This window comes from Suillus bovinus (genome assembly GCF_016758785.1).
Source record: "Suillus bovinus strain UH-Sbo-P2 chromosome Unknown EDB93scaffold_22, whole genome shotgun sequence".
NCBI lineage: Eukaryota > Fungi > Basidiomycota > Agaricomycetes > Boletales > Suillaceae > Suillus > Suillus bovinus.
The window spans coordinates 15,183-43,104 of record NW_024542078.1 but is presented as its reverse complement, the minus strand read 5'-3'; the positions used below and the strand labels follow the sequence as shown (position 1 = coordinate 43,104).

Below are 27,922 nucleotides of genomic sequence, written 5' to 3'. Positions count from 1 at the left end.
ACTATTATAACAGAAAAGAAAAGACCGACCGTAATACACAGTAAAATACGTTCTGGCGATATAGAAACTCAAGGAAAAGAAGAAGTCCGCACCGCATGGCTTGACGGAAGAAATCGCAGCAAACATCGCGCTGTGCAGTGACATGAGTATAAGGAGGTGATGAGTGCCAAAAATATATGAGCAGAAAGAAGTAGATGGATGGGACGGACTGGTGAGTCTCCACCAAATAACCCTCTTCTTTGGGCTGCCTGCGCTGTGACAACCCTCTGTCGAGATTCATACGGTCTGTCTCGATGTCATTGGATCAAGCATAACGCAAAGTATAGTCCTGACCACTAGAGGAAGTCCTCTGCTCGTGCCCTTTTCTTCCCTCTCGTCTCTTCAGCCAAAAGCGCCAAAGAGTCAATACCAAATGGCGGCATATTCGTTGAGTCTCGAGCAATATAGTACTTTTTAGTGTAAGCCCGTTTCTCTTCCTAAGATACACTCATTAGTTGTAGGATCGGGGGAAAAGTTACATCAACTCACAGGGGAAAAGTTCGGGTCTGCATATTTGAGTTCTGTCGGTTTCTTGAAAGGAGCATATTTCTGTTCAAGAGCCGGATTTGGCAAGGTCAAAGGAGGTGGTGCTGCGGTTGCAGCGGGTGGCCCCATAGCCGCAGCTGATGGCAGCAGAGGAGCACCAGGTCCAATTCCCGGTGTAACTGGTGGGAACGGTGACGCTGAACCAGCGGGAACAAAAGAAGGTGGCGGAGGGAATGGCGGCCGAGCACTTCCGGGAGGAAAAGGTGGCGCACCTGGGGGAAGCATACCCGGTGGGGGCATGAGACCAGGAGGAGGCATTGGAAAGCCAGGAGGGGGATGTCTATACGACAGATCAACACACGATCTACTGCAGAAAAAAATGATTTACCCTGGAAGGAAACCAGGCATGCCAGGGAATGGCGGAAATGGTGGTAAAGCGCCGGCAGGAGGTGGCCCTCCTGGAAAAAATGGAGGAGGCGCACCTGGTACCATGCCAGGAGGCATCCCTGGCTGTGGGAGTCCGGGGGCTGGAGTAGGAGGAGCAACATATGCTTGTGGAGGAGCGCCGTACACCGCGCTTGCACTATTGTCAGCTGCAGGGAGAGCAGGAGGATTATCGCTGCTACCGCCCATCAAGGCCTTGTGGGCTTCTAACTGAGCCTTGAGTTCGTCTTCCGATAAAGGCCTCTTTTCGATCTTAGGTCTCTTAGGCTGAGGCTGAGATATAGAACCCGCAGCTAAGCCAAGTTCGATTTCCTTGCGGCGCTTATAGTCTGCAACATCAGGTGCAGGAATGCCCTCCATTCCAAAAATCTCCACTTCATACCCGTCACGTCCTGGCATAGCGTTCTCAATCCGAGGAAGACTGAACAAAACGAAGTCAACAAAACGAACTAGATATGAATTGACTTTGAGGCACTTCTCTGGTTCCAGTTTATGTACTTGTTGGATATGCACGGCCAGGCCACCAGCAGTGTTCAACCGGCGGGGACACATATTGCATTTGAAATGCTTGGCCTTTTGGTGTTGCATGAGGACTAAATGACCGTGTATATGAGATTCCATCTTCCAGACGTGTTAGAAAAATACCTTTCTCATCTTCAAACTCCCTTTCACAGTACCAGCACCATGGGCGGATGATCTAAAAGAATCTTTAATCAGCGTGTATAGGAAGAAGTTGCATACCTACCTGCTTATTCTTTTTCTTTGCCATTTCGTCGACGCCGTTGGATGATGGTGGAAAGCAAGGGAAACTTTTCGGCGACACCCGCTGATGAGTGTAACCGTGAGAAAATAATACTTAATGGAAATATATTAAATGGTCTCCCCTAGACCCGCCCGAGTTTCTAAAACGCTGTACATGTGTGAGACAATCACCAAAGGATTCTACATGAGAGTGTAACTCGATAACTTCAAACTGTCCTTTCTAAATCTCGAAGATTTTCGCAAATGATTGGTAAAAGTCTGCCTGAATATGTCTTTATACTCATCAGCATAGGGCTTCTTCGACTGGTGGCGCCAATTAGCTTTCTGTACGTTGCATATCTTGTCGTTGCTCAACCAGGTTTCGGATGGCGAACGTCACTGGGAGGATATGCTTTATTGGAGATATCTTTTTATACGTTGATTTACCTGCCTAGACGGTGGATGTTACAGAAGGTATGGATTTGTCTGTATCACTGGCAAGCATGACGTCTTAAGCAGTTCCTCTAGCCTGCAGTGCACCCCACCATTCACACTCGCGAATATCGACGGATGCTTTTTCAGCGATGTTCGAGCTATCTAGCAACCTCAGATTATCTTTCCGGATGGTTTTTTTCAGCAGAGCTTAAGAGAGAAAACGTCGTGGACTGGCTCCTCTGGGCTTTGTTCTCTGCAACGAGAGACACTTGTCGAGTGGAATGGGAAGAAGAAATAGAGGAATATCTCTCGATGGTGGAAGTTATCATTGATAGAAAGTTGGCCCCTGGATATAACAATGGGGCTCGATGCATGCGACCCACGATTGACAATGTGTCGATGTTGCACCGGCCATTCATCTGGTATTTGGTAAGTACCAGTAGCCATCCGAACATGATAAGCTTCAACGACATTCATTATTCAGGTCGTGGGTTTGGTGGATCTTTTTTCATCGTTCAGGCTTTGGCGCCAGGGATTCCACCATTATGATGACGGCGACTGCATGGCATCATTTCCGATGCGCCCATGTTGTCTCATCTCGCGAAGATCACCAGTAGTCAAGTTACCATACTGGTATCGTCATCACCGATCAAGCACGAAACTACCCGTCCTTTTTATACACGGCATTGGAGTGAGCTCTCGAGCGATTCATGTAAATGAATCTAATATTTTTGCAGATTGGCTTATACCCATACACGCCTTTCTTCAAGGAGTTCATTGCTCTGCATCCAGATATTGGAATTTTGGCAATTGAATTCCTTTCCATCAGCATGCGTATCACCTCCCCTCCACTCTCAAGCTCAGCAACCTGCACCGCTATATCGCAAATTCTGGATGATCTCGGACTCGATCGTGTTGTTGTCTTGTCGCACTCTTATGGGACAGTCGTCACTACGCAGATGCTCCACTCCCATTTATCCCCTCGCATCGCAGCGATACTTTTCGTTGATCCGATACCATTTCTTCTTCATCTTCCCGATGTCGCCTTTAATTTCGTCTACCGACAACCTCGTTTTGCTAACGAGTTACAGCTTTGGTATTTCACGTCTAGGGATCCAGATATCTCGCGGACCTTGTCGCGGCACTTCTTTTGGTCTGAAAACGTACTGTGGAAAGAAGAACTAGTGGGAAGACCCGCCGCTGTATGGTTGAGCGGAAAAGATCAAATCGTAAACTCGGAGCAAGTCAGAAAATACTTGACAGATGAACCAACCCCTTCGGAATACTGGGCTACGGACACGCTAGAAGTGCTCTTTGATCCTAATTCGGATCATGCTACTGTCTTTGACACGAGGGGCCGACGCAAGCGTATATTAGACGTTCTGGATCGCTTCGTTGGCCGTCTAGATTACAGGAATTGACTCATTTCACGATCAGAAAGCAGCCCGTCCGCCAGATCTCGATCTCAAACTCCGCATCTTCACATGCTGATATTGCGCAAAGGCAATTATGTATTAGACAAGCAAACTTTAAGAAAACGTGTTGAGAGGATAGGGACTGACTCATATGATGGCACTATAGATATGTGACTCAGGGAACTTACAAGTACGTGATCTTGATGTAGTATCATTTTATTTCAGGTGCTCCGATCTACAGCTCCCTCCGTTGATAATGATATCTTCTCCATACGGACCTGGATTCGATTCTGATACGGTAAGATAATATATTTAATAGGGACTCCGAGTTACCTATCCATTGCAATTCATACTATGCCTGACGGTCTGGCTCGCATCCGCGCAACACTAGATGTCCGTTCTTCCTATTGCAGTGGAACTTGCGAAATTGCTGTTGAGCAATCTACGCTCTTTTATAGTACAGCGACGAGCAGTGCACGGTATGCCATACATTGTTCGCCGGTGGCTACAAACTGAAACCTATTTAGAAAAATAAATCTGCTGTTCCCTACGCAGGACCAGCTTGAGACTCTCCATGAAGCTTGTCAGCTTGCAGCGTATAGTCATGACCATGGAGAGGTTCCTAATAAACTCAGGGCCGGCAGGTTAAACGCCACTGAATTTGCTACTCAATTTAACTTGGCAAACACTGGATTGCTTGATGCCGTGAGCCAGTCGTTACTGGAGGGCATGGCCATAGGGCGGGACATTGGCCTCGAATTATATAAATTGAATATCTATGGTTAGCGAGTATTTGCATATCGTACTTCTTCTAACTAATGTTTATTACGCTTAGGTGCGGGCAGTTTTGTTGGACCACACAAGAGTGCCACAACCAGCGACAAGACATTCGGCTTCCTTGATATTATATTCCCGACTCCGCATACCGGAGGGATATGCACTCTACGTAACAACGAAAGAGAGTTGCGTGTTGACTTTGCAACAATGCTGTCAGAAGCACAGATCCCTCTCATTGGTTATGCAGCGTACTTCAATGAGGTCGAATGTGAGATTGGTCCAATTACATCTGGTCACCGTCTGACATTGAGTTACAAACTCTACGTTGCGTCTGGCGGGGACAGTCCATCAGCTGCTACGATCTTAGCACCTGGCCCTTTTGAACCGTCCTTGGAGACTGCCCTTGCCGAATTCGTGAATGATCCCAAGGTGTTGCCTAACGGTGGTTATCTCAGTTTCGGACTTCGCCATCAGTATCCGGTATCGTCAGAGATGAGAGTGGACACTCTTGGGCCATGCTTGAAGGGCTCGGATGCGATTATGACGCGCGTCCTGAATAGGCTTCTTCTACCGTGGTCTCTTCGCGTTCTATATCGAGACAGGGTGTCTCATTCGGAACAGACGTTCGTGCTCCATAAATTCATATCGGATCTATCCCAGAAAGGCCTCGTTTGGAGTCACTGGGGCGCAGGTGAGAAAATGGGTCCAGGAGCTGAATTCGTTCGGTTTGTTGATGAATTCGGGAACGACGACAAGAAGCGGGCTGGCGATTACTCCAAATATTCGGAAGATGTTGTTGACATCATCCAAATGACAGAGATGCCTTCCGTCACAAACGTGCATTCTCAATACCTTGCGTACGGGAACGAGGTGGTGATGGGAAACTTGTATGGTGATATTTGCCTAGTTGCGGACGTCCCTGCGAAGGTCCTGTAGTAATAGTACGAGTTTTGAACCTTGAAAAAGCGTGCTCGGAAAGCAGCTTTCTCGTCACTGTCAAGTTAAAACGTACCTTCGACCAATCACTGACTCACTAAATGACTCTGAAGCTTGAAGTGCGTGACCCCTTTGGAGCCTTACGTTGACGAAGGTTTGATGGAAGAATGAGTCAAAGTCATGTAGCGCGCTTCTTATTGCAAGAAATTTACGTTTGAGCTGTTGACTCACCGTGTCTTCTCTTCGTGTTATAATATCTTAAATATTTCGGGTCTTTGCCTTTGAATAGAGAAATCACCATGGGGAAGTTGGACAACGTTCGAGCTTCCATGAAGCCCAGACCACCATATTGCTGCGGAACACTTCCTGTCACACCAGATAAATGCACCTTATTTTACAGTATAGGTGTTGATGATCATGCAGGGTATGACTCGCATATCCACATACTACATAAGATGAAAAGTTGAAGTCATTTGTTGCCAACAGAAAAATGAACTTACTGTCTGCAACATCCGAAGAGCTCCGCCACTTGGCGTACTATTGTCGTGCTCGGTCTCCGACAGAAAATAACTTCCAAATAACTCCAGCACAGCTCAATGCAATCGAGATCGCCACTACATTCGATGCAGAACATCGCCATCTCACTGAGGCCATCAGAAGTGAATTACTCGAGGGTGGTAATAGCAAGCGACCGTTACAACTTCTTGTCCAGCACCTCAAGATTTATGGTTAGTTATTATATCCCATTGTAATAAATACTGAAAGAAGCGTACCAGATGCAGAGTGTCATGAAACATCTCCCCCAGTCCTCGCCGCGACAAAAGAGGGCTCAACCGGACAACCTAATTTGCTAGATGTTTGTCTCCATGAGTATCAGCTCGTTAAGAGTCATGATGAATCACGAATGTTTTTCCTCAGTCTCGACGAGTTCTGCGATGTGTTTGGTTCGTGGCAATGAATTTTAAAGAAACTGAAATGCCTCATAATTCACTATTAAAGGCTTTTCATCTGCAGTCGTCCGTCGTATGGAGTCCACCAATCCATACACAAACAAGGCAATCCCTAAAGGTTTTGCAACCGTTTTAGTTGTATTCCCAACAGATATTGAAGGCGGAGCGTTACTCCTTCGCCAGGGACATCACGAATGGACAATTGATTTTGCAAAACTGTTCGCAAGGATGACGCAGACATCTGTGGCATTTCTTGCGTTCTACGACGACGTACAGGTTGCGGTCAGAAAAATCACGTCAGGTCATCGTGTGATACTTACATATCGCCTACACTTTCCAACCGATGACGACATTTCGCTCGCCACCCTCGAGAGAAAGGGTGTTTACGACGTAAACTCGCTGACAACAGGTATCATCAAACTGCTTTTGGACCCAGATGTTTTGCCTGAAGGCGGATACCTGGCATTCGGCCTTCACAATCAGTACATGTCTAGGTCTAGGTCTGTGGCCGATGTCGACAGTCACCTGAAGGGCACAGATGCAATGATCGCATGCGTCTTAAGCTCGCTTTCCATCCCCTGGTCAGTCCGTATTCTGTATCGAAATGTTGGATGGACGGAATTCAGTTTCTTGGCGGATCATATAGTTGATCTTTCCGGTCACGACGAGGTCCACCACTTGGTGAAAACATTGGGGAGTCCTGAAGTTGTTTGTTTCGTAGGGGCGCGTGGTAAATCGGATAGAAGAAGGGCCAAGTCAGACGAATATGTAGTGGAAGGCAAAGTTCCAACAGACATCATGTTGGTTAGCACAAGGCCTTCAGCATGGGGTTTCCACTCGCATTATGTTGCGGGTGGTCGAGAGGTGACGATGGGAAGCTTCTACGGAGACGTGTGCATCATAGCGGAAAGACGGTCACGGAAGACATTATAGCACGCAACGGAAATGGGAGTACAGATCGAGGGTGTAGCCTCCATGTTGAATGAAAAAGTGCAGTACTTTGCATTCGGCGTTATTGATTCTTCGACTATGCCGCAACAAGATGGCAAAGGCGTCAAGCAAAAATTCCATTAGAACATAAAGCAGGAGTGCACCGTTGTTGCATAAAGACGACAGATGGTGGCTGCGGATGAAAATTTAGTACACACGACGAATTGCCGAATGCATGGCTTACCTTCCGCAAAGCCAAGATACACAGGAGCGCCCCATTTCATTACAACAAGGATATCTTAGTCGATTGCATGATGCAGTTTTGATATGAATAATGAAATGTCAGCAAATAGTGAGGGATGGATGACTGTGAAACAAGCTTGCGACGAACAGAAATTTGAGCCTGAGCATGGGCCAGCCTCAAAATTGCCCTGCGCTGCATGATTGAACTTGTTGAGAAATATATGACTTACAACGTAGTACTACGAAGCTTTTCCCTGCCAGTGAGCGCCAGCCTCCATAGCTCCATCGTGCACGTTTGGTGCATGTACAATGTACATCGAATGTGAATTGCGGATGTCGTCAATAGAGTGTAGACCGGTCATGACCATCAATCCGATTCGATTTATGTCACAAACGAGTCGATAGTCAATGATCAAGACGTCAATTGGTCATGCGCATGCCAAACACGACAGAAATCACGGTCACATGACGAATATAACTCATACGCGTGACATGTTCAAACTTGAAGAGGTTGTGGCACTCGCGCCTTTTGGCAAATTTATATTTTGACTGGATTTTGTAAAGTTCTTGTTTCATCATACCACTACCCCTTACCGCACACTTCGTGCGACATTATGAGCAGCTTTCTAGAACTGTATGAGCCTCTGGATATTATCGGCAATGGTTCATTCGGAATTATTCGTAAAGTCAGAAGGAAGTCGGATGGCCAGGTAAATCTACAGGGCTATCCATACAATGCTAGTTCAGAATTGACATTTTTTATGGCAGATTCTTGCGAGAAAGGAGCTCAACTTCGAGAGAATGAGCGACCGTGATAGGAAACAAATTGTTGCTGAAGTGTCAGTGTTCGAGTTTATTTCCGCCGCTCTAACTCATCGCTACTCAGTAACATCCTGAAAGATCTGCACCACGAACATATTGTACGATATCACGACCGTCATGTCGACCGAGATGCAGGCATCCTGTACATCCTTATGGAGTATTGTGGCGGAGGGGATTTATCTACCATCATAAAGCAGGCGCAAAAGCACAACCGACCCGTGCCGGAGGACACGATTTGGAACTACTTCATGCAAATTTTACTTGCGCTTCATTATTGCCATCACCCTGGTAGCCCTGGACGAACAGGTTGTGGCACGTCTGAAGGTGATGCCAAGCGGCCGCAGATTTTACATCGAGACCTCAAGCCAGATAATGGTACGTCATTTAAGATCATTCCTTACTTCAAACTAATCTTTCATCCGCAGTCTTTCTGGACCAATCAAATACCGTGAAGCTTGGTGACTTTGGCTTGTCAAAAGCGTTGTCCCAAGCAAACTTTGCCAACACATACGTCGGGGTAAGCTATTTGACTGGGACTCTTTCATGACTTAATCCAGGAGACCAGACACCATATTATATGTCTCCTGAGCTGATGCAAGAACGGGCCTACGATTCCAAGTCTGATATTTGGTCTCTGGGTTGTCTCATATACGAGCTTTGTGCCCTGAAGCCGCCATTCCATGAAGCCAAGACTCATGCTGAGTTGAGTATATTTATACGGTCAGTTGTGTAGATTGCTTCCTTCTCGCGCGGCAGAAAACATTGAACTTTTGCCTATGCAGGAACGGCAGAATACCTCCCTTGCCAAAAGGGTACAGCCAAGCGCTGTCAAGTGTCATTAAAGCAATGTTGAACCTTAACGTAAGTATCATATCATACGGGGATGCACACTACAATCCTTGTCTATTGTATTACTTATTCAACATCCCTTTGCAGCCCGCGATGAGGCCTTCGGCAGCTCAGCTTCTCCAACACGAGCGCTTAGAGCTCGTTTTCAAGGTTTCAGAGACTGAAAAGATGTTAGTTTTGGTTGTAGGACTTGCGGATCACTCTGAATGGCTTTTACAGGCTCACTACAGTGAAATCACACAAAATAGCGGTTGTTACGAAAGAGCGGGAAGTTGCTGCCCGCGAGGCAGCCCTTGCAGAACGGGAAGCACGGCTAGCATCCGTTGTATCTGAAAAAGATCACGAAATCGTCCGACTCCGCGAGCTCCTGGGACAGGCGGAGGCCCTCTCAGAACAACGGCTGCGTGATGTGCGAAAACGTATGGAGGAAGTGATGGCACTGCGCGAGGAAGAGCTTGAACAACATGTGCGCCAGCGTGATCAGGAGCTATTTGCATGGTGGACAACAAGAGAGCAGGAGATAAGGGCAGGGATGATGAAGGAATTAGAGGACAAGGTGAATTGGGTTCGAGGGAGGGAAGAAGAGCTTGAGGCAGAGCAGGGGAAGCTGGACGAAGCAAGACAAGATCTAGAAGCGAAGTTGAAAACAGTAGAAGAGAGGGCTACAAGCGAAGCTAAAGGTTCAGACTATGTTTTTTTCACACTTTCCAGTTACTGATTGCGTCAACTTTAGAGCACAAAAACAAGACGCCCCTAGAAGAAGTGAAAAACCTGCTTGCACCTCTCGCGCAGATGACTCAAGACTGCCGCCTGCGGTCTGCCCAGCGGCGGTCGCAGGACGTTTCCTTCATGAACACGACCATGACGCTCGAAACGCCGATCAACCGTCCTGTCAAACCTGTGGTGCCCTTTTCAGCGATGAAAGGTGTCATCTTGACAGACACTGGCGAACCGTTGGCAACACCTACTCCAGCTCAGCTCGTCAATCTTTTTGTCAAATCACCAAAAGTGAATATCGAATTTGCCAAGATATTTGATTTTGATGAGGGGGCTGAGACCTCCGATGCGGACGACGGGGAGGGTGACGCCGACTTGCAGCCTTCCCCATCGAAACGAGAACGAACAAGTCCCGAGATGACTGCCTCAGCCTCGTCATCAAAAGACCCGAATGTTATTCCCCCCACACGTCTACGCAAGCCGTCCATCCGAGGATCTGTTCGACGCGCACCTCTCCGAAGAACTGCAACTCTACCGACATCTGCCTCCGACCCTACAGGATTCGCATCATCATCACGACCCTCGAAGTCGACAACCTCACGCACAGAGTCTACAGATGCTTGTAAGACCACAAAAACAACGCCCTCTGTACCCCCGGAATATGACCTTTCTGACGAAGAAAATCTACCGAGTCCTTTCCTCAAACGGATTGAACGTGAACGAGCGATAGCTCCTGGAAATTTTCGGACAACGAAACATCCAAGCACCGGCAACCTCTTGCGCGTTGTAGCAGCTGCGAACAATGCCAAGCAGGGGAAGCGACCTAATGCCGCAGCAAGCACTCGACCGGCGCTTGCAGGTGCTCGGAAGGCGAGTGAGGAGGCACGGAAGGCATTGTCACGGTCATGACATGTCATATATACTCTACGTGTAGAATCATTTTGTTTTACTGCATCAATATTGACGATATGTTAACGATTGGTGTGACTTGCGTCGTAGTGAGATGTATCACAACAATAGCTCTTAGTATGATGGGTGCGCCTGAGTCGCAGTGAATGCTGCAGATATTATAAACTCGCCCATGTTGTTGCTTTACAGCTGGGTATTGCAAAATCTGCAGTCGCAAAATTTAACGAGTGCGAGGAATGAATGGAGAATTTACAACAGCTAGCATTAAATTTGCGTAACCAGCTGCATGTTCTGACACGGAAAAAACATATATGCTAGTGGCAAATACCGGTGCGAAATGAACGAATCATGCTGGCATTTCCCCGGATCAGGAAATGTAGCACCCTGTAGGCTGTAGGGCAACAGGGTGCAACAGCAGGCAACATGATTTGGGAAGAGCTGCGTGCGATGCGTTCATTTCGTATATCTCTACGGCTCAAGTGGCAGCAGCTCTCATTTTGCACGGGCATTTCTCACGACGCAATTCATTTCGCACCGGTATTTCCCATCATTGTTCATGCATGTTTCGGATCCGTGCAAGTTCTTATGAATATAAAGGATCTGAGGAATTACTGATTTCTCCCTTGTTTTCCATGCACCTCGACACTCTACAAAGTTTCTTGCATTCCAACATTGTGCCATAGCCATTGACATCCATCTTTTGCAACGGCATGCCTCGTATCTGTTCTTTTCGTGGCGGTCCTCTACACTGTTGCTTGAGCTCACTACATCTTCTTCCTGTTTCATCTCCCGAGCGCTACCAAACCGTGCTCTTCTTCCTGTTTCACCTCCCGAGCGCTACTAAACCGTGATATACCGGTGATATCTACAACCTCGCGCCGATACGCGCCGGACTCTCCTCGTGATGTGCATCATGCATGCAACCCTCGTGGTTTAGAGCCTCGCCTTCTTGACTTACGAGAACCTCGTGGGGTACATTGCCGTATTGACTCACGGAAACCTCATGGGGAACACATTGCCGTCTTCACTCACGAGAACCTCGGGGTACATCGCCGTTTTGACTCACGGAAACCTCGTGGGGTACATTGCCGTTTTGACCTCATGGGGAACATATCTCCGTCTTGACTCACGAGAACCTGACCGCTTACTGATAGGCATCCATAACACCTTCTCACTAGGGGACTTTCGCACAACTTTTTGACAGATTCAAAGGAAGGCCTGTAATAAGCCACCTTCATGACAAACACGAGGAAACTGATACATGTGCCCATGGTCGCCGCGACTTATTGAATGTATTCTCTACCAATTTCCGGAGGGTGCCGAGCGGTGATGTCGCATACTATTTGCCTGTCTTTTATGCATTTTTGATACCTAACTGCGACATTAACAACTCGAGGGCAGTGGTCGCTATGCATGTGTTGGCTGAGACTTCACGCAATCACGCAAAGGCTTGCTTTGACCATGCAGCAGTTATGATTATCTGAGCTGTGATAAAACTGCCTGTACCGACTTTGTCTGCACCCAACAACATCCACCACTTCAACTGGGTCTCATCTCTGGTCATACTTTCATGATGGCTGACGACAAACCCCTACCGAATCAACCTCTAGATCCAATCAACCGCCCGATTGTCATACAGAATAACTACATCGCCGAAGGTGTGACGATCAACATAAATTCGAGCAACAGTTATGGCTGCAGTGAGGTCTTCACATGTCCGACTTGCCACTTACTAACCATTTGAATAAGCCATAACCAAGCAAGAACACGTCGCCGCCCAACCAGCAGGACCCACTTCCTTACCGTTTCCCTTAGCGAGACCACTAGGTCCAGTTGACCATAGTCGTGAAAGTGTAGTATTCAATGGCAATACATTTGGCGAGTACATGGTGATAAATATAGCATCACCCTACTCAACTGGCGCTGGTGAGTCCTGTCCCGTTGAATGAAAATCCAAGAGCTTTACGATTTTTTGTCATTGATCAGTTAAACAAATTGCCCTCCCATCCCCTGGAAGAACCAGACGCCGAACCAGACGCCGAAGCAGGAACGTTGAGTGACGGTCTTATCATGTATGGTAGCGGAAGTAGCGGATCAATCATCCCATCCCTGACTCTCCTTTACAAGGCCCAGAATAAATCATCCCACGTACTCATATTGGGCCGAAACGTCCTACATGCTTTCCATTTTACTCCTGGAACTTTAGACCTTTGAATAGTACTCTTGCACACGTCTCATTATCTACTACGAACCTCATAGATCAGTTGTGCCGTACTAGTCTGATTTTTTCGGCTCCTTTCCTAGAACATTGTTCCTGGCCTCCCAGTAAATTTCATCTGCCCCGACTATCTCCCCTGATGCGCGCCGACCTGGAAGTAGACATTTATGTAAACCTAGCGGAAATGAAAATTTGAGCAGGCCTGGACAATGCGAAAAGACCACATCAAACTAAACAGTGTACGATCAGTGGTAAAGCATACAAATCGTGAAGCGACAGAGTAGTGGAAAGTACCCGTCTCAGTTTCCGCATCCCGACCCTCCTGATAGTAGTACGATCCCATCTATATCAGCTTGTAGGTTGTTTTAAAGGCCCTGCATCCATTAGCTTACACTATCATACGTGTCCAACAACTTAACTAGTACTCTTGATCGTCCAAGTATTTCTCCGACGACGCAACTCGTATACGTCTCATACTGTCTAGAAAACGTACAAAAATACACTGATAACATCCACCATTCCATTCATATTCCAAGCACAGTTCACTCCGATATCCACATGTCCAACACCTTCCTCGCAGCACTCCCAAGCATACTTTGTCCGTGGACACTAACCAACTCTTCAAGAATTGGTCTTGTGGCATCTTTCAGCCTCTGAAGTTGATCGCCGGTTCCACGCTTACTGATCTGGCCTAAGAACGCACATATGTTTGTTCGGACCTCGGCAGGAGTAGACTCGCTCTTTAAAGAGACGACGAGCTGATCAAGGGCAAATCGAACGGATGGTATCTTACTGGGTGCGCCCGTTGGAGAAAAGACGATCGGGGAGTCCATCGTTTCACTGCTAGTGGAAGCTGTTGTAGACACTGGGGCGGACCCCATCGAAGACGGCGTCACTTCCACTGGTAGTGGAGCGGTCAAAGCATTCAGAACTAATGCACCTATGCAGCAACATTAGTCATTTTTTCAGTCAATATCAGAAATCCGCCTCGCTCACCTCCGTCGCGGTGCATGCTCAGCAAACTTGATGCCACTACGCCCTCATTGATGAGGATGATGTGCTTGGCGCTTCTTCCGATAAGGGCAGCCAGGGCTTCTGCGCACGCTGGAGTGAGCAAGGCATCCATGGCTTTCATCCGCTTCTGTTGTCTAGCTCGTAGCTCCTCCTCATTGATTAGTTCATCTCTACGCTCGCTCGTCCAGAGCGACCTGATCAGATTCACGATAATTCGTGTACCTTCGCTCTTGATCGCGACTGTGTCGGAGCGCTTGACAAGAGCAAGCAACTGCGACAGACCTGTCGAAGGAGGGTCTTGGCTATCCACGGGTTCCAGTATAAAGTTGCAAGCGTTATCCACTGCGGGGACCCAGTTATTTTAAATTGCCACAAAAGCAAGTCAGAAATGAACGCTTACCACTGTTGTTACACAAATGCTTTATAGCACCGATCGCATTGACCTGGACTATTTCAAGCATGAAATCACTTCTGTCATCCCAAACGCCGCTCCTGAGTATGAGCTGGATGACACCAGCGGCGCTGAGAGCTGCACGATTAAATGGCATCTGAGATGAGGACTGTGCCAAGTGCTTTAATAAGCCAATGACACCATGCTTCAGTTTGATGTCAGTGGACGGAGCGAGCAGAGCATCCGACGAGAGGAGTCGAGCAATATCATGTGGCTGAGAGAGTAGAATCGTTGAGTGAGATTCTAAACCAATGTCAGTCAGTCATCCACATTACTGTCTGTTACTGACCTCCACGTGTTATGTTACCCAGAGATAAAGTGGCACAAATGACAAGGTCATCTCTTCCATTGCCAGAAGTCTCACCGCTGACGAAAGCTCTGATCCAGTCGATCATTCGTGACACAAACTCTCCTCCCGGCTGCGCCTCGTCTGAGTCATCCCACAGTAAATCGAGATTCCTATCGTCTCCAGAGACTTCGACGACGGCCTTGATCACGGCAGCCTTGCAATCATCGAAAGCCTTCTCTTTCTTACTGATGTCCCCGCCCTCCAGACCATTCTCAGACTGGACATACCACAATGGAGGATATTTTCCCTTCTCAACAAAATCGAGCATGGCGGAAAAACAGGGAACACCATGGTGTTCTGCGGGAAATGTAAAGCCACGTGCCAGCGAAAGACGCACGTCCGCCACGTCAAGCGCTGATGACTCGAGATGAGAGCATGATTCTGATAGAAGGTCAAAATCTGTATTGAGAAGAGTCGTCCGCAGCTGAGAAGGTTCCGCGAAGTGAGGGGGTGGGGGTGCAGCCAAGAGTGGTGGCGTGAAGGCGATGAGTGATTGGACGAGATATGGTAACACTTCTTGGGAGAACAGAGGGTGTACTAGAGCAAAACAATGATGAGAATGGCAGAAGCATGACATCAGGAAACAATTGTACCATCATCTTGAAGTTCTGATATCAACCTTCCTGCCCAGCTCGATAATCCGGCTCTTATGGACCAAGATTCGGCGATACAATCAAAGGTGATGTCAGTTGGTGATGTGTCAGGAAGGTGAAGGTTGGAAGTGGTTCTCATCCATGCGGCGGGAGGGTATATGGCTGTGGATAGCCGGAAAATCGTCTTCGCAACCTCCAGGGATATGAGACGGTTTCTCACTGGTTCTAAAGAACAAATCAATAACTGTCAGCGATTAATGTAAGAATGCAACATGCCATATGTCAATGTAGCATTCAGCAAGACTCCGACAGCAGTCTTCACAACTTGTAAATGTGCAATAGACATAGGAAACGGATCCGCTTGAGGTTCCTCGGGAAGAGTGTCTGTGTAGCCTTCAAGTAAGGATACGACAGCCTGGGGGAAACCTGCCTCGAGGAGGTGCCCCCGGTTCTGGTCTTAACACAGCTTGTTTAGTATGCTATCACGAGAAGCAGTTGAGAAACAAAACTCACCATGCTCCACGCAAAGGTTCGCGCCTAACACGAAGAATCTCGAAGACAGGTGCTGTACGACTAGCACTCGGGATAAGCGCCCCGTTCAACGCGCTGCTGAGTAAAGTAGTGAGATTCTGAGGTAACAAAGTTTTTCCCAACATCGTGTGATTGTCATCTGTCAGTAGCGCATAAATTTCCCCTGAGCTGCGTGCGATGTAAACATATCACTCTCACCAGGACCATCTCGAACACGAAGCCCGTTTGCTAATTGTTGGGCGGTCAACTCTACTTCTTTGTATGTTTCTTCGATGTCATTGACAGGGAGTTGCGCTACGAGATCACCCAACTTCCGAGCGCACTGAGCGCAAGTCAGGGATATCGGAAGAGTGTCCATATGTCTGATAGACCTTGGAGGATGGCAAAGGTGGTGTGGTGTATCGGGTGCTTGATGTACTAAATGAAGGGATTTTTAACTGCAGTAAAAATCGCCTACTTGGGTCGAAAGCTGATCAGATAGAGTGAACCGAGGGAAACCGCTTAGCTCGCCATAAGTTGAAAGACTGATCTAGTGTGGCAGTGCACCTGCAACTCAAGTCACTGTCATACAGCACTTGACTACAGCATTCAGTACATCCAACGATTCCATCGAACTCCGATTCAATGTCACCGTTTCAGCTGAGGCTATGCGTATTTTTTCAGCCTAGTCTCACTAGGCCTCACCTCTGCTTCGTTCATATAGTAATGTGTTCGTACTCTAATTAGATCACTCCGCCAATAATAATAATATTAATGTGAGTGTAGACTTGTACACTAAGCCATTACAACAGTAACTTGATTCAAGTCTTGTTCGTGTTGAAAAACCCTCTTCTGATCATCGTGTGCGCGTACGTGAACTAGACTGCGGCTGGGCGCGAACAGCTTGATATCATTAATATTGACGCATCATTTCACATCATGATCGTTCTGATCCTCAGCCTCGCTGGCTCCGACGTGTCCTGCGTGCAGCCAGCACTGCACGTCCTGTGTTCTTGCAGTGTCAACAAGAAGCGAAAGGCGGTGTAACTATGTGCGCTCGAAACAATATCATAATAAACGGTGCCAATTTGAACTAAGACTCGGAAGTACTGAGACGGAGATGAAGTGGGAGAAGGTAAGCGTGGGATATTACTCGAGCGCCTCATATACATTTACCACAGTTCCCGTGTACTCCAGGTGTAAGACCTTCTTCTCTGTGGATGTGTTAGGAAGGCGAGTGGTAACTATCTACCGTGCATCTACAACGTAGGAGTTTTCGAGTGCAGTTTCCGGGTCTTTAGTAGATAAGATTAGATCCCAATTCTACTTTGGTCTTGCTTGGAGCGTTGGATTTCGGTGACCAACAAGCTCCACCTTTCCACTCTGAACAGTACTTGCAGCAGCAAGAAATCATGGCAGGTTCAAGAAAGAACAAAATCAAGAAGTTCGTCTCTCCATCACAAAGCAGCACTCCAGATCAGGCCCAAACCGAGGACAATGATCAACTCGTAGACGACCTGCTTGCAGAGCTCGACTCCCGGAACCAGACTGTACAGCAACAATCAGCTACCGTGTTGCTAGAGATTCAAGAACATCAAGAGAATACAGCTAAAGACAATTCTCGACCGGCCAAGAAAAAGCAGGATAGTAGGAGCCGACATGAAGCGCGACAGGTGAATATCTATTCAGGACCCTTCACCGATCACATATTAACGTTTAGCAGGCGAAAAAGGCGGCAGCCTTGGCTCAGAATCATGCACCTATTGATCCGGAAGCAGACGCAAGACTGGAGAGGGAAGCAAAGGAAGAAGAGATATCAATTAAGGAGACATGCGACAAGCTTGGGGTACAGACGCATGAGGTGAGGCAAGACGTTCCTCAGTATCAATAAACCCCACCAAAACCTCGTCGACAGATACCACCGGATGGTCATTGTCTTTTCTCTGCCGTGGCGGACCAGCTAGCACTCCTTAACATACTTCCTCCCAACCAAGCCAACTACGTCACCGTCCGCGCTGCTGCATCAAACTTTATCTATACTCACCCAGACGACTTCCTGCCTTTCCTGCCATCCGCGTTTGGCGAAGATGGCGTTGGCGCAACAAGTACAGGCTTCATGACCCCACAACAATTCGAGCAGTACTGTATGACGATCAAGGACACCGGTGCCTGGGGTGGAGAACCAGAGATCCTGGCACTCAGTCGAGCATATAATGTTCCCATACATGTCGTGCAGGGTGGTGTTCCCCGGATTGTTGAACACAACCCGGGTCCGTCACCTCGGCCGTTTTCTAAGGTAGCTCGTATCAGTTTCCATAGAAGGATGTATGGGCTAGGGGAGGTATGCTTCCATATTTCATAAGGGACGGTACATGCTGATCATCCTTCCTCAGCACTACAACTCTTTACGACCCAAAACTACCATTGCACAAGTGGCTGGCAGGATTCAGTCCGCATTCTCTTGATTCACATACGTGATATCCCATTTATATTTTGAAGGGGTACGGAATACTCAACCGATCCTTGTCCATGCGGGTGTATAAACGATTAAACAAAATGCAAAGCTGTTAGAGTAGTAAGTCGTCTAGATCACCGCCACGACTCCCGTCTACCACAGGTTGTGGTACATCTGTCACGTAACCACCAAATGCACCACCCAAGGAAGCATATGGATCTGCGGCTTTGGTGACCGGGCCATCATCATCACCTTCCGGGTACCCATCTCCGCTGTCGCCACCCGCGCCATCATCACCCTCAATATCTAGTAAATCCCTTTCATCACTCCTTGAGGATTCCATAATAGTCGGTAGAGGTACATGGTTTGCTGTTTCACTAGGTTGTGATGGTCGCGTAGGTTCGACAGGACCAGGACCTGATACACTAATGGACAGTGGTGGAAGTTGTGGTCGCGCTAGGGAAACGAGCACCGCCCTGGAGTTTGCATTCAACGCAGGGCTGTCAACTAGTGCCCTACCTGCTGCGTTTCGTATGAATGTCTGTGATCGCATACATGAGTCGGAAGTGATGAATAAGGATGTCAGACGTTGTCACCTCTGGATTTTTGTGATATATGCTTCCGAGTGTGCCAGTATGCAGTAAGAGTTGGTCGAGAGCCCCACGATCCATGCGATCTGAATCAGTCGTGATGGCAGGCTTTTCTGAAAGTACAATCTCTGCAGCCACCGCCGGATTCATCGCAAGCATACGCCAATACATGAAACCACGATCTCGCAAGTCAGGGTTATCAATATCTTCCGTTGCCCACTTTAAAACTTTGTGAACAAGCGATTTCGTAACCTCAGATTGGGGCTTGTAAATGAAAAGCTTTACAACAGCTGTGAGATGTGCGAGTTGGACCTGACAGAGGTGTCTCAGAAAGTTTGGGAGTGAAACAGGAAGCTATACGCACCTCAGCTGGTTCATCCAGGAAGCTGTACACGAGGTCATCCAAAAGTTCATCGGCGTTGTCTATTTTGTCTGCAAATTGCCCCAATATCCATACCATGGCAGCTTTTGCCTCGGGTTCATCCAACGCATCAAGGTTTTCACAAAGTTTTGGAATGATGCCCTCGTACTTCCCAGGGTACCTTCGGAAAATATCTTTGGTGACGATTACTGCCTCTTGGACGACATATGTCACTTTTGTCTCGATGAGCTTGAGTAATGATTCTATGCACTTGTCTGCAGCAGGTTCCACTTTGATAGCGAGACGACCTATCGATCGGACAGCCTTCCGGACGAAATCAACGTCCACCTCTGAAGCATACCTGCGGCAGCTATTTAGTGCACGTTGACGCAAGATAACATATTAACGCACTCTTCTAGCTCAGCTAAAACCTCTCGGGCATTTTCTTCCCGAGCAAGGCGGTACATTATCTCAAGCTTGGCAAGCTTGACATATATTGGATCGTTGTATTTGCAGAAGAAGGCCTTGACATCGTTCTTGAGAACGGCAGGTCGCCGCTGAATGATCAACAAAATATTTCGAAGGGCGACATATTGGACCTCAGGACCAGAGGAAAGTAATGTAACTTGAAGTACGCTGTTAATTCCTGTAGTCCAGAAAACTCAGAATCGCACTCACCAAGTGGAGGGCCCATCTTTCTGCAGATATAGTCTATCAATCGGCGATCACCTATGTAATTCATCAAATACAGTAGGACTTTGATGGTCGTCAGCACCACGGCAGAATTGGCATGCTGTAATTGTACTATCACACGTTCAGCCATCATTTCGGCATCTGCGTGCTGCTCTGGTACATAACGCAACAAAGAATCAAGGATATAAATTTGACCCCATCTTGAAAACCAATCGTAAGTCTCTGTAGGGTAGTAGTGGGTAAAAACTCACTCAGAGCTCTCGCCTAATGCCCCGAGGAGTTTGTTTGCAATGGTTAAGTTAAGCTTGAATATGACGCCGTCTTGACGATCTCCAATTTCCGACAATGCCGCCACAGCGTTTGCAACCACAGTTGCGTTCTCGTCAATTAACATGTCTCTTAGAAGTTCAACGAAGCCTTTACGCTCGGCTTTGCGAGGGTCAGCAGTATAGACCTTTGCTACACATATAGCAGCAGTCTTGCGAACATATGGGTCACGATCTTTGAGACAATGTCGTAGTTGATCACCGAGTGCTTCTGTGACCACAGGTATGGGAATATAGGACATTGTTCGGATTGCGAGTGCTCGTATGAGAGGATTACGATCGTTACAGTCCTATAACACATTAGAACAACGAGACAGACACGACAAATGTGAACTCAATACCTGTAGGAAACTAGGAATGACGAGGTGTATCTGATCTGGTTTCGAGCGCCCATAGCTGACGAGGAAAAGGTATACCACTATTGTAGCATCAGCATGATATTCACCATAGGGACATGTCCACCCACTCTTCTTAATCTCTAATAGCGGGGTTCCAATGCATTGAATTACGTCGTGAAATAGAGGTGACACTGGGATACATGCCGCGTAGTATACATGAGCGAGTGATACCGTGATTTTTGATTACTCACTGTCATTTCCCATCGTGATGTTTGCTACAATCTTCTTCAAGACGGTCTTTCGTTTCTGGTACTTCTTATCCTTTGCCTCTGCGGCTTGCAGCTCAGCGCGGAACTCCTACATGATCAAGTTCGTCACTGAGTTCCTGTCGACCCATCTAGGAGTGCCGTACCTCGATCTTCCCGCGCTGGAAGAACTTGGCATCTTGACCGTGTTGTGTGGACATCGCAGACTGGTCCTCTGAGCAGCTGTTGTAATTGCTACTCAGCGGATTGAAGAAACCCAAAGTGGTATTTAGTACTACTTGGTTAACGCCCTTCCAGAAATTTGTATACGTAATACTGTCACTCACATTTTGCTTCCGGTGACTACAAATGACTTCAGAAAACTTTGCTAAACTATCCTAGGCTCGAAATGGATGCACGACGCGCGCGCAGTTGTGTTCCAACAGCTACTTCTTTTTTAGAAAGAGCCTCCCTCGACAATTCTTTGCACTCTACTGTTGACGGCATTCTCAAAGATTTGAAAGCATATTCACGTCGGTTGCAAGCCGCTCTCGCCAGCTACAAGGATGAAATGCAAGTGCTTGAAAGGCTTTACTACAGAAGTAAAAATCAACATCGAGCGGCCTTGTTCTTCAAACGCATCTCGGAGATTAGACGTTATGGTTGGCGGCTGCTAGAAGCCAATATGACCGAGGATGCGAACCTCCTTAGAGCATCATTCTATGGCGCCACCGTTATTCAGAGGTGTGATTTTTTATTCGCCCTGCGAATGAGATGAAGTGATCGAGCACTTGCAGCGAAAAACTGATGCGAGGGTCTTGGAATCATATTCCAAGTCGGTCATATGTATCTTTCATCACTGAGAGGTTTAAAGCGTATTCTTGCTTGATACTTAAAGTGAGTGAACAGATACTACTGTACGTAGCCCTAATGATGGTTGTTCACAGACATCCGAGCGAGTTCGAGAAGCTTATTAGTAAGTCATTGGCAATCTGTGCATCTCTGATTGCTTAGTGCCTTGTAAAGCCATTTCTCCCTTGCAATGCAATCTGGTGCATTCATTCACCTAATTGTACTATTTGCTGGACTTGCTTCGAGAATGGCGGCTTTGTCGGCTGAAATGGGTGATTGTGTCCGAGACTACGAGGCTGTTTGTGATCGCATACTGAGTGTTATCGATGTAATTTGGTCCATCTCTACCAGTCATTGTTTGATTCTAACTGTGAGCTCCTAGCCGAACCACAAGCCGAGTTTCATAGCTGGATCGAAGACTTCCAAGACGTCGGAACGTCTTTTATCTCGTCAGAGTGGCCAGCCGGCTCCTACCATCGATCCAGATGTCCCCCCGGAGGATTTTGGCTCTGCTATTACCAGAGAGGAGACGCTTGACCTACCATCATCCACACCAGCCGATGCTAGAGCCGTTATGAAAAACGCTGGGAGCATAGACTTGCAAGCTGCAGTCGGTATGTTGCAACCTCACGACGTGTCTGCAACATTGCATCTAATGAGTTGGAGCTGTCAGTGATAGAAAAAGTCGCTGTTGCCACATTGTCCGCTCGAAAAGAGAAGATTGCGACAAAACGGAAGATATCATCTACTCCTGCTGGCCAAAGACAATCGAAGAAGGTCAAGGAGAAACGAGACGAGATCGACGATATATTCGGCTTTTAGCTGGATTTCGATTTCTTATGGCATTTAAGCGATATAATCCGACTTCATTTGGATTCCAACTTCTCTATAACTACTCCACTTCTGTATCTCTACGCAAAGATAGCAGAGTTAAAGTATGGTTCGAAACAAAATGCAGCGCCTGGCTGAAGAAAAAAAGCTTACAGTGAACAGCATCACTCTAATGCGCGCGAGGCGTAGCATAAGAGGACGAACAGTCTGCCACATGAGCACAATTAAAAGAAAATATGAAGATGGCCAACTTCAAGTCCAGCCACTATGGGACATTCATAGGATGAACGCAAGGGAGACGACAACGATGCTGGCGAGAATGCTTGATGAACCGAGGCTTCTGGCACCACTTGTCGATGTTGTTGAAGGGCTGCTGCTGCTAGAAGCCCCTGTAGTCGGTGATCCGGAAGTGGAGGATCCAGGGTATGCAGAGGAATTGACGGCAGCGGCGGTGATGTCATTTGGAACTATAAGTGGTGTGGTTCCCGCGCTAGACAGGTTGACAACGCCGTCTGCTGACAAAACTTCCGGGTTGGCGGCCAAGAAGGTTCGCGTATACCTTGTGCAGGATGCGTAAGGGTCATGACAGGTGGCACGAGAGAAAATCAAAAACTGACATCACATTTTCGAGCATATATTGATAGGACGATGAAGGCATGCCACTCATGTCGATGCTTCCACCCCAATTTCCAGCCATGGTATTGTTCGCCGTCGCCATCTGAGTGTACTGAATCATCGCAGTCATATTCGAGCTCTGGTGGCAATTGAGATTAGGGAATCAAATATATATATGGCCAGTGCTCACGTTTGAAGCCATGACAGGCATCATACCGGAGACTGATGAGTTGCTACCCATTAAAGCATTAGGAGGGTTTCTGAGGTCACGAATCAGATAACTATCACATCAAACAAGAAAGAACCATACATGATACCGAACATTCCTTTCTGACAATGTCCGGGGACTCCGCAGTAGAAGAATGTTGTATTGGTGTCGTTGACCTTTTGGGTGACTAAGATGCTGGTCAATCTTCATCAAAATTTCTGGCTCCAGACACCTACAAACGAAGCTCTTATTCTGCACCCCAGAAGCAAATGGCATGTCCAAAGTCTTATTACAGATCTGAAAGGCGTAATGAATATCCATTCGAAATCGATATTCATGAACACACTTACCGCCAGTTCGGATGACTTTGTAACAGTGTGTTTGTTGGCATTCCAGACAAATGCAACTGTGTCACCAACAGATGCATTGATGGCGAAAGGTACATAACGTAGAACGCCCTGTGTAGGAGCAACAATAACGGTGTGTGTGCAACCAGAACCACTAGTTGTGGCGGGGGGAGCGGACCATGAAGAGGATGCCATCATAGGAGCGCCATAAGATGCAGCACACACTAAATAGAGGTATTAGCATGTCGTCACTGGCTCAAGCTCGTGTAAACTCACTCTGCATGCAGTTTTGATAACCCGAACCACTGCCGCCCCCTCCATAACTGCCTGGGCCGTACGCGGGTGTGGAGTAGGTGTTCATGGCAGTGGACGTGACATCGGGAGTCGAAGTTGTCGTATCGCTGCATATGGTACTGGACTCGCTCATGCTGGACGTACTGCTGTAGCCGTTTGCGGTAGAACTTGTGGACATTGTCGTATACGTTTGCATGCCACTCATACCACCATAACCATCCATGGTGGATGTTGCCGCCATCGTCATGCTCGTGTCCATGTAACCCTGATCACCCCAGCCATTACCACTGCCGTAACTCCCACCTTGCTGTGACACACCACCTTGTGAGCCTCCCGATGAATCACCATATGAACCTCCGTCTGAGCGAGGGGTGACCATGGCGGGTATGGTCATTGTGGCAGGACTGCCATTTGAGTGAGAAAAATCTCAAACAAGGGAATAAAAAAACACGTACGCGGGTGATTTATACTGAATGAAGTTATCAAGTTGAGGAACAGCCCCCACCAGGGTGGTACATATCGCTGCGGCGCTTAGAAATGGCGCAATAAAAACCATGACGGAAAAATCCTTGTTCAAAGACTACTGGCGACCTGAGCGCACGTAGTGCTCCTTCTAGGAGTAGTGAAGTCCTGCTCTATCAAAGAGAGTGGTCTGCACGATAAGCAGAGGTTAGCCCAAGTTGCAAAAAAAAAGTCACGGACGAACTGGAAGTGTACGAGCCGAGAGTCAACTCGACTAAGACAATAGAAAAAAGAAAGAGGGTCAATGAAGAGGTCGAAAAGGCAAGGAGAGACTTGACACTCAGGGGTCGAGGTTTAAGTAGGATTGTCTTGCCCTTGTGTCAGAACTCAGCATAGCGACTCGAATTCGGAGTGGGCAACTTCTCGATCGAAGATCGTGCGTTGTCAACGGGGTGGAACTGGCCATTTCCGTCTTGCAACTGGAGATGGCACTTGACAGATTTTAGGTGTAAGAACAGAGGATTTTTTTTGGCTAATCCACAACATGGTTGCTAGCCACGGTAAGCTACTTCCTTGAACATCTAGCTGGTAAACCTTACTCTGAAGTCCTAAATGCAGGGAAGGTAAAAAAAATTGTTCAGCAGATCTTGTCTCCGTCACCTGAAAAGCTGGTTCGGTGTTGTCTCGGCGTCAGTTGGTCTCTCTGGAAACGACACGCTGCGGCACGAGCAGCAGAACGGCATGTGAAGTCTTCATCGCAACCAAAGTTTCAGGATTTTGTCAGACTTGTGAATTTCCAATGACAACAGGTGACGATGTCAGCACACTGCGACTTGTTCGTCAGTTTTTTAGGTATTTGATTTGGAACGAACCTACCGAAATGAGATAAGATCGATATCAAATCGATATACAAACAAATCCATGCATTCGACAAAATGTAAGCAATAATTGTATGCCACCAAGTCGATTCAGTATAGGTTCGCTGAAACACACGTGCATACATGTATGACACCCAAGTTACATGCAGTATATATAGAAATGTTTATCCATACGCGTCTGTGCGCTCACAGAATCTTACCGCTTCCAGACTGAGAAAGACTGACATGAATCAGAATGCGCCTGGTTGGGATGGCTGCGCCAACAGCGCGGGTCGTCTGGTAGGAGAAGACAATGCGCTCCGGTAATTGCCATTATGATATGTACCCACGCTGGTATGAATTCGAGACGGAGAGTAGGACAAGCTCTCTGACTTGGAGGAAACGTGCCGCACTCCCAAATCAGCTCGCTTTGCATCTCTGAATGCCTTCAGACGATCCGCAGCCTTTGATGAACCTGTCTTTTCTGAGGAAGCGAGGACGTGGGATGTGGTCTGTGAATGGTGTGTCGGTAGTGCATGGGAGGCCGCGTCGTCGTAGACATAACGTGGTGCTGAAGGGCGCGAAGGTTGAGTATCAGATATTGTGCCTCTTGACGACTCTGTGAAGCGAGAACTGAGAGATGGCTTCCGTTCGCGCTCGTCAAAGAGCCAGTCAGGAAGATCTGAAGGATGACGGGCCTTTGCAAGGTGATAAACTTTCATTACGCGGGTCAAATGCGAGTCGCGTCCAGGTGCCGTTTCTACGATAGAGAACTTAGGAAGGCAAGGAAAAGTGATGATTGATGTGCCCCCACCTTCCTCATCTGAGGCGCCAATCCTTGAATACCACGCTTTATTGACATTAACTGTCAAGACACTGGCAGCGGCAGCAACACGATTCCATATGTTATGACCATTTTCCAATGTTGAAAAATATGTGCCATGCTTGGGGTCTGGGATTGCAGTATAAACAGAACAGTGATTTATGAGACTGTGAATCGCAAACCTTCATGTTGATCCAAAACGGTCTTGGATGGTTTATCAGGTCCAGTAGATTTTGTTGGCGGCTTAAAGTAATCTTCTAAGCTAGTAGACGAAGATGACTGACTGTTCATTCTCTCCCGGAATGAGAAGGACGAAGCAGATGATTTGGAACTGGCAGAAGTGCTCGACTCGCGGCTGACTGCAGGCGGTTTGGAGCGAGAACTAAAAGTTGTTCCCATGGCACGGGTTCCAGGGCGAGTGGATACCTGAGCGACATGGATGTCACTGGTGGGAACCGACACTGAGGGTCCACGGAGGCGGAGCGGGCGAGTCACAGTGAACGCAATGGGCTGACTCTGGTTTCGCGAATGACCTTCCGCGAAAGGCCCGTCTCTCTTGAGACGAGTGCATGCGGGGGAACTGGGCAGGCCGAGCTTTCCAGCGTGTAGAGAAGGACGGTTCGATTGCATGGACGACCAGCGTGTGAGTCACTTTAAAGCTTGTGATGAAAGGAGGGAGAAATAAAGATATTACAGGAATATTAATGTACAATGTCCAGTCCAGCTGGATGAGGGGTAAATAAGAATAAGGAATGTCGTTGGCTGTAAGTAAGTAGCGTCTTTATGTAAAACAACACAAGAACAAGCCAAGAAAGCGCTTACATAATAAGTACTTCACCAGCAGCGACCTTGTTCCACAAGTGTTCAAGTTTATGCATCGATCGAGCCTAGGAAACAAATAGGATGCATGTGTTATATCGATTATACATCAGAGTGGTGATATATTGTTGTTACAACGAAATTTTGGAGAGTGGCGTCGAGCTGGAGTCATGATCAAGACATCATGCAAGATTTGTTATTGTACAAACGACAGACAATGTTCGACAAATGATCGCGATGAATCATTGCGCACTTTTTTGCGTTACTTAGTAACACTTTGTGAGCAGTAGTCTGGAGCACCAGGGTCCTGACGCAGCGACAGGAGCTCGAGCTCGTGGTCGGTAGTGCTGCGCTCGTGTTGTATTCAGTCATAGCTATAGCCTACCGCTATTGCGATTGGGCCTTGGCTTCCCTCGCAATCTGTTTCTAACCTACACATGCATTTCGATTGTCGCACGCAGTAGCAAAGTCATAAGACACGAGGAGTAGTGGTTATGCGACCTTGAAAATTGACATCTTTGATGAACACTTTGAACTTGACGTTGTGATTAAGAAACGCTGAGAGTCCTGAGATGTCGATACTGGAGACGGTAAAAAAATAACAGAGGCATACAACTTTCACGCTGGTGTTCGAACTGTCAAATTGCACAATGTGATTACTACATGGGTGCTCCGAATATTCCAGGACTGTGATGTTCTCATGAAGGAGAAAACCGGCGCAATTGCTCAGCAGGGCTCCTGGTGCCGGAAACAAGTCAGACATGGGTCGGATGTACCGGATATTCCATGATCGAAATGTTCTGATAATGCGGAAGGAGGAAAATCGGATGAAGGAGAAAACCGCTCAGCTGGACTCCTGGTGCCGAAAATAAGTCAGACAATTGGGTCGGATGTCCTAATAGTGTGGAAGAAAGAAACTCGAGTGAAGGAGAAAACCGGCGCAGTTGGACTCTTGGTGCCGGAATATTCCGACGGGCT

The 27,922-nt window shown here is 47.5% G+C and overlaps 11 protein-coding genes across 11 annotated transcripts; 6 read left to right on the top strand and 5 right to left on the bottom strand.

Moving 5' to 3' along the window:
• Positions 1-335: 335 nt before the first annotated feature.
• Positions 336-1,738, bottom strand: EDB93DRAFT_1249645 (C2H2 type zinc finger-containing protein; the record flags this gene model as incomplete). The annotated part of the gene is made up of 6 exons (XM_041452895.1): positions 336-476; positions 529-865; positions 914-1,390; positions 1,445-1,562; positions 1,615-1,666; positions 1,715-1,738. 6 exons carry the CDS (start codon positions 1,736-1,738, stop codon positions 336-338), a joined length of 1,149 nt encoding a protein of 382 aa, XP_041308390.1.
• Positions 1,739-1,886: 148 nt separating this feature from the next.
• On the top strand, positions 1,887-3,740 carry EDB93DRAFT_326123 (uncharacterized protein). Its single transcript, XM_041456098.1, has 4 exons — positions 1,887-2,184; positions 2,239-2,574; positions 2,630-2,836; positions 2,883-3,740. Exons 1-4 carry the CDS (start codon positions 1,975-1,977, stop codon positions 3,564-3,566), a joined length of 1,437 nt encoding a protein of 478 aa, XP_041308389.1. The 5' UTR covers positions 1,887-1,974; the 3' UTR covers positions 3,567-3,740.
• Positions 3,741-5,379, top strand: EDB93DRAFT_326127 (uncharacterized protein). Its single transcript, XM_041456099.1, has 3 exons — positions 3,741-4,039; positions 4,088-4,341; positions 4,396-5,379. The coding sequence occupies exons 1-3, from the start codon at positions 3,915-3,917 to the stop codon at positions 5,271-5,273; spliced, it is 1,257 nt and encodes a 418-aa protein (XP_041308388.1). The 5' UTR covers positions 3,741-3,914; the 3' UTR covers positions 5,274-5,379.
• A 384-nt stretch (positions 5,380-5,763) lies between these two features.
• On the top strand, positions 5,764-7,156 carry EDB93DRAFT_1249642 (uncharacterized protein; the record flags this gene model as incomplete). Its single annotated transcript, XM_041452894.1, has 3 exons — positions 5,764-6,001; positions 6,050-6,217; positions 6,273-7,156. 3 exons carry the CDS (start codon positions 5,764-5,766, stop codon positions 7,154-7,156), a joined length of 1,290 nt encoding a protein of 429 aa, XP_041308387.1.
• Positions 7,157-7,893: 737 nt separating this feature from the next.
• Positions 7,894-10,810, top strand: EDB93DRAFT_1204736 (kinase-like domain-containing protein). Its single transcript, XM_041450972.1, has 9 exons — positions 7,894-8,106; positions 8,165-8,235; positions 8,283-8,593; positions 8,644-8,735; positions 8,784-8,938; positions 9,001-9,079; positions 9,155-9,237; positions 9,287-9,747; positions 9,801-10,810. Exons 1-9 carry the CDS (start codon positions 8,011-8,013, stop codon positions 10,691-10,693), a joined length of 2,241 nt encoding a protein of 746 aa, XP_041308386.1. The 5' UTR covers positions 7,894-8,010; the 3' UTR covers positions 10,694-10,810.
• Positions 10,811-13,453: 2,643 nt separating this feature from the next.
• Positions 13,454-16,207, bottom strand: EDB93DRAFT_1240183 (uncharacterized protein; the record flags this gene model as incomplete). Its single annotated transcript, XM_041451727.1, has 9 exons — positions 13,454-13,851; positions 13,908-14,267; positions 14,326-14,619; positions 14,666-15,262; positions 15,319-15,543; positions 15,595-15,774; positions 15,832-15,835; positions 15,861-15,988; positions 16,048-16,207. The coding sequence occupies 9 exons, from the start codon at positions 16,205-16,207 to the stop codon at positions 13,454-13,456; spliced, it is 2,346 nt and encodes a 781-aa protein (XP_041308385.1).
• A 772-nt stretch (positions 16,208-16,979) lies between these two features.
• EDB93DRAFT_325899 (uncharacterized protein) lies at positions 16,980-18,344 on the top strand. Its single transcript, XM_041456097.1, has 4 exons — positions 16,980-17,501; positions 17,552-17,689; positions 17,744-18,169; positions 18,222-18,344. Exons 1-4 carry the CDS (start codon positions 17,241-17,243, stop codon positions 18,291-18,293), a joined length of 897 nt encoding a protein of 298 aa, XP_041308384.1. The 5' UTR covers positions 16,980-17,240; the 3' UTR covers positions 18,294-18,344.
• EDB93DRAFT_325852 (adaptin N terminal region-domain-containing protein) lies at positions 18,293-21,136 on the bottom strand. Its single transcript, XM_041456096.1, has 10 exons — positions 21,004-21,136; positions 20,843-20,948; positions 20,720-20,782; positions 20,595-20,671; positions 20,179-20,543; positions 19,913-20,127; positions 19,646-19,859; positions 19,238-19,595; positions 18,880-19,185; positions 18,293-18,824 (listed from the first exon to the last, which is right to left on the bottom strand). The coding sequence occupies exons 1-10, from the start codon at positions 21,055-21,057 to the stop codon at positions 18,396-18,398; spliced, it is 2,187 nt and encodes a 728-aa protein (XP_041308383.1). The 5' UTR covers positions 21,058-21,136; the 3' UTR covers positions 18,293-18,395.
• Positions 21,137-21,172: 36 nt separating this feature from the next.
• On the top strand, positions 21,173-22,627 carry EDB93DRAFT_325767 (uncharacterized protein). Its single transcript, XM_041456094.1, has 6 exons — positions 21,173-21,580; positions 21,634-21,733; positions 21,784-21,812; positions 21,863-22,016; positions 22,071-22,302; positions 22,362-22,627. The coding sequence occupies exons 1-6, from the start codon at positions 21,246-21,248 to the stop codon at positions 22,508-22,510; spliced, it is 999 nt and encodes a 332-aa protein (XP_041308382.1). The 5' UTR covers positions 21,173-21,245; the 3' UTR covers positions 22,511-22,627.
• Positions 22,628-22,795: 168 nt separating this feature from the next.
• EDB93DRAFT_1083928 (uncharacterized protein) lies at positions 22,796-24,050 on the bottom strand (the record flags this gene model as incomplete). The annotated part of the gene is made up of 7 exons (XM_041445794.1): positions 22,796-23,078; positions 23,137-23,273; positions 23,325-23,394; positions 23,445-23,529; positions 23,579-23,639; positions 23,693-23,913; positions 23,966-24,050. 7 exons carry the CDS (start codon positions 24,048-24,050, stop codon positions 22,796-22,798), a joined length of 942 nt encoding a protein of 313 aa, XP_041308381.1.
• A 1,031-nt stretch (positions 24,051-25,081) lies between these two features.
• Positions 25,082-27,095, bottom strand: EDB93DRAFT_325841 (uncharacterized protein). The gene is made up of 3 exons (XM_041456095.1): positions 26,308-27,095; positions 25,322-26,254; positions 25,082-25,271 (listed from the first exon to the last, which is right to left on the bottom strand). Exons 1-2 carry the CDS (start codon positions 26,753-26,755, stop codon positions 25,554-25,556), a joined length of 1,149 nt encoding a protein of 382 aa, XP_041308380.1. The 5' UTR covers positions 26,756-27,095; the 3' UTR covers positions 25,082-25,271; positions 25,322-25,553.
• Positions 27,096-27,922: the final 827 nt, after the last annotated feature.